The sequence below is a fragment of the Poecilia latipinna genome, unplaced genomic scaffold (assembly GCF_001443285.1).
Source record: "Poecilia latipinna isolate Pla-1442-1.1 unplaced genomic scaffold, P_latipinna-1.0 Scaffold1986, whole genome shotgun sequence".
NCBI lineage: Eukaryota > Metazoa > Chordata > Actinopteri > Cyprinodontiformes > Poeciliidae > Poecilia > Poecilia latipinna.
Genome location: NW_015114602.1, coordinates 79,602 through 86,290, shown reverse-complemented (window position 1 = coordinate 86,290; position 6,689 = coordinate 79,602). Strand labels below are relative to the sequence as shown.

Here is a 6,689-nt window from a genome sequence, read left to right as displayed (position 1 = left end):
CTGATCCGGTTTAGGTCCGCTCCGGTTCGATCTGAAGGTGTTACAGGAACAGCTTCAACATTTGGAACATTACTACTAATTAAGAAGCATGTTGCCATTTCTTCAAACCGGATCTTATTGAGCTTCGAAGCTTCAGACCAACAGAACGAAAAATGATTCAACATTTTAAAAAATAAAAATCTGAAAAGTGTGGTGTGCCTTTATGGTCAGAGCTCTGCAGACCAAACTGCTGCTGTTTCTCTTCAGCAGCTCATAAAGTCCACACACTGATTCTGAGTCTGGACTTTGACTAGGCCTTCCTAACCCTGCTCTGATCTAAACAATCCCATAATACCACCCATCTTCACACAGCATGATGCTGCCACAACCATGTGCAGGGTTGTATGTGGTACAACTGCTTTAAGCCTCTCCAGAACGTTCTGCTGCTGGGTTCTGTGGAATCAGAACCTCTCCAGATTCTGAACGTCTTTTTGGGTTTTTTAGAGGGTTCTGAGTAAAGGAGCTGAAACCTTCAGATTCTCATTTATGAAAAATTTACATTTTAATTATTTTTTTCTAGTTGTTGATTCTGTTCTGGTTGAATTGTCGTCTGGTTTGGACCGGTCCGGTTCCGCAGCAGAACTCCTGACCTCCTGCTGCTCCTTGCTCCCCTGCAGGGAGGAAACGACTTTGAGATCTACAGCGACCCGCGGACCGTTGGCCACGAGGTGTCGAGTCCCGAGGAGACGCAGCGGCTCTGCCAGGAACTGTTCTTCTCCTGAAGGGGGCGCAACAGCCTGAACTGGACCTTCTGCATGAGAACTTGCAGAAGATTTTAGTTTTTTTTTTTATTTCTCTGGTCCGGTTCGGTGGTTGGGACCAGCTGGGAAACCTGGTCTGATGTTCCTGAACTGTAAAAGCTGGAAACTCAATAAAACAGGAAATAATGCTTCTGTTTTCGGTTCTGGGTTCTTCTCCAGAACCTCCAGAAGGTTTTGGTCGCATGAACAATTATTTCCAAAACATTCTCAATAAAGAAAAAAACTGAATTTAAAACGACTAAAAATCAAAGAGATGATAAAAATCTTCATGGATCGTCAGCTAAATGTCGGGTCAGAACCAAAAGGTTCTGATCATCTCTGGTTTTCAGGCAGAAGAAACTTCAGTCTAAAATACAAATTTATACTTAATAAGGCTTCCTTCAGATGTTTGTACTATTTAATTTATAATAAAAGTGGGATAACAATGCAGCCTTGAGGAACACCGTGGATGATTAACAGCGATTCCTCGGATCCGGACCAGTTCACGTCAGGTTACATTTGGACCGTCTGGTTCTGGTTCTGTATCTGAGCCCAGATCTCTGCAGCAGTTTGTGGAAAATGACCAGAGTAAAGCGTAGCAGTCAGTATCTGTGGAACTTGTGGTGTAGCAGGAACCTGTTCTGTCAAAGAACCTGAACCTTTAAATGGGTTCCGTGGTTCTGGAACCAGAGAGATTTTTCCTCATTGATCTGTTTGTTTTCTGACGGACGCAGAACGGTCCGACCCAGCAGCGGTCCGACTCGGGTCACCGTGTCTGCTGGCCGCTCTTCCTGATGTGATGCAACTTTCACCTCTGACCTGGTTCTGTAGGCCAAAGAGGGAGGGTTCTGCTATTCTGCTGTTGTAGTGAGGAGGATCCGGGGCCGTTCTGAAGGTTCTGGTTCTGTCTAGTCACTCTGGATCATTCATTCTGGAGAAGATCTCTGTTTGAACATCAGAGCTTCATTAGAACTTTATTGATTATTTAATGTCGGCGATACAAAACCGACCACCGGTCCGGGTTCTGAGGAAGAGGCGGGTCCAGGTCTTCATGTCCTCAGAGTTGTTGGTGAAGGGAGAAACTACAGCAGTGAGTTGCCATGGAGACGTGAACCGAGTCCAGTTCCAGGTTTTCCAAGGAGCTGAGAATCTGAGCTTTTATTCTGAAAACACAACATAGAGCAACATATATAGATCTAAAGACATAGAGCTACTGACATACATCTGCAAACATAGATCTGCTCCACTGGGGTGTGAAAACTTTTACAGTTTTAAATAAAACCACCAATCAAAGCTGTGAAGAACCAGCAGGAGGGTCTGTTACCGTCTCCATGGTGATCTCTGCTGGTTCCGTCTCCATGGTGATCTTGGGTTCATATTATGGGCTGTTTCTCTGTGAGCCAGGTTTAGCTGTCCTGTAGGATCCGGAGAGGAGCAGCTGAACATACCTGGCTCTGTTGTCATGGAGACTGATCCAGATCTGAAGCATTGCTGTGAGTTAACTCCTCCCACAGCGGTCAACATCATTTATCTAAATCAATAAAGCAGCACCAGTCGACCAGTTTATATGAGGGGTGGTTTTTGACCCGGATCCAGCGGTCCGGTTCTGGTTTTCCCTTATTTCCAATCGGCGCAGCGTGGACAGCCTCAGTCCAGCTCGGGGTCCTTGCCGTCTTCGCCACCACAGGACGAGCGGCTGCTGAGATCGGCCACGCCCGACTCCAGGTCGTCCTCCGCGTCCGGACTCCTCGGCGACCCAGAGGGGGCAGAGTCTACTCTCTGAGCGCTCTGATTGGCTGATTCGGAGCTGCCGATTGGTCCAGAGTAGCGGGTGGGCGGGTCCGGCCCACTGTCTGTGATGGGGAGGCGGTTACTGCTCCTCCGCGCCGCCACTGTCCTCTCCCACCTGATTGGTTCCCCGGTGAGCGCTGCCAGCCTCTGCAGACAGAACCACACATAGAGGTTCTACTATCAGAACTACACAGAGGAAACGGAATCGGTCAGAACCACACGTTCTTTAAAAACCCAAAAGAACCTGGATGATGAGTACCAGCATGAGAACCTGATACCTGAACTAGATCCAATTTGAGAAACAGCTGCTGTCCCGGTACCGTTTAGGCGGCCATCTCTACTGTCATAAGCAGTCCGCTGCGGCGGCCATCTTTACTGCCAGAAGACGACTATGTTCTTCTTCTGCGTGTTTAATTAGTAGCATAAACGATCACTTGTAAAAATCGGATATCGGTAAAAAATCTGAATTGTCAGTTTAGCGTTTGTGACATTCTGGTTGGCGTCAGACTATCAACCCCATAAAAATACATAAAACTATTTTCCTAAAAAAAATAAGTAGAGTGTAATAATTATGCGCGTTTTTAAATGAATTTCTTATAAAAATGATTCAGAGTACATCAGTGTGCATTAATGAGGACTTGGATGTATAGATTTCATTGTTTGGCTATCCAGATATTTTTCCACTACTAAAACAAACTGAACTTTATTTTGAAAACCGTTGCAGCTGGTCGGGTCCAGCTGCTGGGTTCTGACTGTTGCCCATGCTGAAGCTCAGTGTTAAAGGTGTGTTTGTGTGCTGTATGCCTTGTTCGGAGTGGTGGGCGGTCCCTCCGGCCGGTACCTCCTGCTGATTGGTCAGTTCCTCCTCCAGTTGCTGGGACTCCTCCCTGACGGCAGACAGGAAGTCGGCAGGTGACTGTCGAGGGGGCGTGGCCTTCTCCAGGTGGCTGTAGAGGCCCTTCCACATCCTGGAGAGAAGCAGCACCGTTAACCCGCCGCTCCATCCATTCAGACAGTAACACTCCTGGCAGAGCCGCAGTTCCTCACTTGAAGCAGTAGGGGGAGGTGTTGGGCCTCAGCACACCCTGACTCTGGCTCAGCTCGGCCTTATAGAGCGGGTTGGAGAACCGGGTCCGCTCCGACCACAGCTGGGGCCACACCGAGTGGCTGCGCTCATGGAGCCTGGAGACCAAAGCAGAACCACCATGAAACGGGCTGGTCCCAGAGCCTCCAGGAACCGTAGCACAGGCGGACCCGGGCGGGCTCGGCAGTACCTCATGTCCCGGCGCTCCTTCTCGCTGTTGCCCAGGAAGGTGCCGTACTGGCAGGAGTAGACGTGGGAGTGGACGGCCACCAGGAAGCGCTCGTTGAACTGGAAGGCGCAGGGGAACTGCTCCGACAGCTGCCACACACACTCCAGGAACTGGTCCATGACCGGGGACACCTCCTTCGGGTCGCCGTCCAGGTGGGCGTACCTGCAGAGGGCCACACACTGAGAGCTACCCGCGGACAGAACCATGCAGGAAGAATCCAGTCCTGGTTTTAGAGCTTCCTGGTTCTGATCCTGATCCGGTTCGGCTCACTGACCTATGAGAGAACTTGTGTCCAAAAGAGACCCAGTCCCTCTCGATCAGCACCTGGAGGAGAAAGAGCGGGTCAGGAGGAGTTGCAGGATAATTCTGAAGCCAGCGGGATTCGGACCGGTACCATGAATCCTCTGATGGTTCTGTAAAACGGGTCGAGCAGAATGCTGGCCACAGAGCAGGCCTGGGCCGTCCGGTCCCACCCGTCTGAGCAGTGGACCAGAACGCTGACACCTTCATCCGCCACAGCCTGGACAGAGAGACACGGACAGGGTCAGAACCAGGCCTGGGTCAGAACCAGAATCGGGTCAGAACCAGAGGATACAGAGTAAAACTGAGTGAGATGATGGAGGTATTCACGCTCTCTCCTTATTGGTTAATTCAGACCTTGGCGATGAAGACGCCGGCGTCCAGAACCGCCTTGATGTGCTTCAGCCAGCCGGAGCTCTCCAGCCCCCACAGGAAGTCGGTCATGGATGGCGCGCGCATCTCCCCCACTACAGCAGGAGAAGAAGAGCAGCGCTACATGAGGGCAGGCAGGGGGCAGCAGAGTGCTGCGACGCCGGCAGAGCGCCACGCACCGTCCAGGATCTTCTGCTGGCTGCTCCTCATCACGTGGATGTTCTCGATGCCGATGAAGAGCAGCCGGATGTTGGAGTAGTGGTCTTCGCTCTCGTAGCCCTTCCCCGCCGCGCGGTTGGCCATGGCGTTCAGCTGCACACACACAGGCTGTAGCGGCCCTCACAGCGTGTGTGTGTGTGAGTGTGAGTGTTACCTTGGGCCGGGTGTCCACCACGTAGATGAACTCACTTCCTGGGTTTGCCTTCATCACCGCCTGCAGCATCAGCTCGTCCTCCTGGCAGCGGCCACTAAACCCTGACAGCGGCTGGCTGCACCGACACACTGCCGCCTGCAGGGCGCAACGTGCAGCTGCTGATGCTGAAAGCGTGTGTGTGTGTGTGTGTGTGTTTGTGTGTGCACCACTGACCAGTGTGTCCTGGTGGAAGTAGGACAGAGCCGGGAAGCGACCTCGGCTCCTGAACCTGGAGCTGCCCACGATGACGGCGGGCGTGGCCGACTTCGGGACAAACAGCTCAGCGGGGTACGTGTCACACACCTGCAGCGCGCACGCACACACACACACACACACACACACACACCAGGAATCAGAGACATGTTGGCAGTCACGAGTTCTAATCTTAGTGTGTTTGCTCGTGTTTATTAAATATTGTTCAGTTTTAGTTTAGGTTTTATTGTGACAGTCATAGTTTCAGTTTTATCGTACCGAGTTCAGGCTTTATCAGCTGTTTACAGGGAATCTGACTCCATGCGGATAATAAACTTGCTGACATGTTAAACGTCCTCCCTGCAGATCAGATTGATGGTTCTGGACTAAAACCCATTTAGTTCCACTTCTGCTTCTGACCAAGCAGCTGATATTTATTGTTTTATCAAAATTCATCTAAATCTGTTTTTCATTTTTGAAAGAATGTGTGTAAAATTACAATTTGACCCGGTTTGTTCTTCCTGGTTCTGGAATCAAAACCTCTGATCTATGAGCTTCTCTGTGCTGATGTGAGAGCAGCTGCAGGGTTCTGGTTCTGCTGACCCGATACTCGCTGTTGGCTGCCGTGGCGACCCACAGGTTGTTGGGAACGCCCATCCTCCTGTAGTCGGCCTTCAGGTCGATGAAGCTCCAGGATTCCTCGCGCTCCTCCTTGTTGGCGTTCGGGTTGAAGGACAGGCAGTAGAGCTCGCTGTACCGCACTGAGAGGAAGGGTCAAAGGTCAGCCGGGACGGGTCAGCTGTCCTCCGTCCAGGCAGCCAGATGTCACCAGGACTTCTTCATCAACCGTTCTGATCCAGACTTTCAGAAACCCAGAAGAACCAGGGGAAGTTCTGGCTGCTGAGATGGAGGACAGGAAGCCGGATCGGGTCGAACCCAGATGGACACTCACCGGGTCGGGACAAACGGGTCAGGGAGGTGTGGACCTCCAGGCAGTCGCGCTCCAGCGGGAAGAGGAGCTGAAAGACCCGGAAGTCCTTGCAGCGCAGGACCAGAAGACTTCCTGTGGGCGTGGCCGGCGGTCGCTCCATGCAGCAGACCATGCTGTGCAGAACCTGAAACACACACACACACACACACACACACACACAGAGCGTGTTTATCTGCAGAAACAGGAAGTAAGCGGCGCCTACTCATCGGTTCTGGGATGTTAGACAATCACTTCCTGCTGCAGCGAAAACAACAAACACTGTCGGTTCTCTGGTTCCGATCCAGTTGACGCTGCGCCGCAGTCTGCATTCAACATGGCCCACCCGTTGCCATGGAGACGGGTCACCTGGTTTCATGCTTAGAAGGGTCCAGTTAGATCAGTGTTTTTCAACCTTTTTTGAGCCAAGGTACATTGTTTTAATTGAAACAATCAGAGGAACACCACCAACCAAAAATGTAAACAAAGATACTCTGTCGCCGCCTCTATTACATATATAGTCATTCTTATCAAAGTGTCTTGAATAAGAATCAAATAAACCC

The 6,689-nt window shown here is 51.1% G+C and overlaps 2 protein-coding genes across 3 annotated transcripts in view; one reads left to right on the top strand and one right to left on the bottom strand.

The window, feature by feature from the left end:
• The window catches only part of pmm2 (phosphomannomutase 2), an 11,887-nt gene extending 10,958 nt beyond the window's left edge, over positions 1 to 929 (top strand). The window contains exon 8 of the mRNA XM_015016156.1: positions 657 to 929. Within this exon, the coding sequence (XP_014871642.1) occupies positions 657 to 761 (105 nt within the window). The 3' untranslated portion in view covers positions 762 to 929. The remainder of the gene's footprint in view (positions 1 to 656) is intronic.
• Positions 930 to 2,402: 1,473 nt separating this feature from the next.
• Positions 2,403 to 6,689, bottom strand: part of mtmr7b (myotubularin related protein 7b) — a 10,245-nt gene continuing 5,958 nt past the window's right edge. The window contains exons 3-14 of one of the 2 annotated variants that reach the window (XM_015016154.1): positions 6,112 to 6,274; positions 5,763 to 5,920; positions 5,142 to 5,270; positions 4,929 to 5,063; positions 4,735 to 4,867; positions 4,541 to 4,650; positions 4,278 to 4,403; positions 4,158 to 4,207; positions 3,845 to 4,045; positions 3,618 to 3,752; positions 3,412 to 3,538; positions 2,403 to 2,717 (exon numbers count right to left, since the gene is read on the bottom strand). In XM_015016154.1, coding sequence (XP_014871640.1) covers positions 2,427 to 2,717; positions 3,412 to 3,538; positions 3,618 to 3,752; positions 3,845 to 4,045; positions 4,158 to 4,207; positions 4,278 to 4,403; positions 4,541 to 4,650; positions 4,735 to 4,867; positions 4,929 to 5,063; positions 5,142 to 5,270; positions 5,763 to 5,920; positions 6,112 to 6,274 — 1,758 coding nt within the window. In that variant the 3' untranslated portion in view covers positions 2,403 to 2,426. Of the gene's footprint in view, positions 2,718 to 3,374; positions 3,539 to 3,617; positions 3,753 to 3,844; positions 4,046 to 4,157; positions 4,208 to 4,277; positions 4,404 to 4,540; positions 4,651 to 4,734; positions 4,868 to 4,928; positions 5,064 to 5,141; positions 5,271 to 5,762; positions 5,921 to 6,111; positions 6,275 to 6,689 lie in introns of both variants that reach the window. The other variant, XM_015016155.1, reaches the window with a different exon arrangement.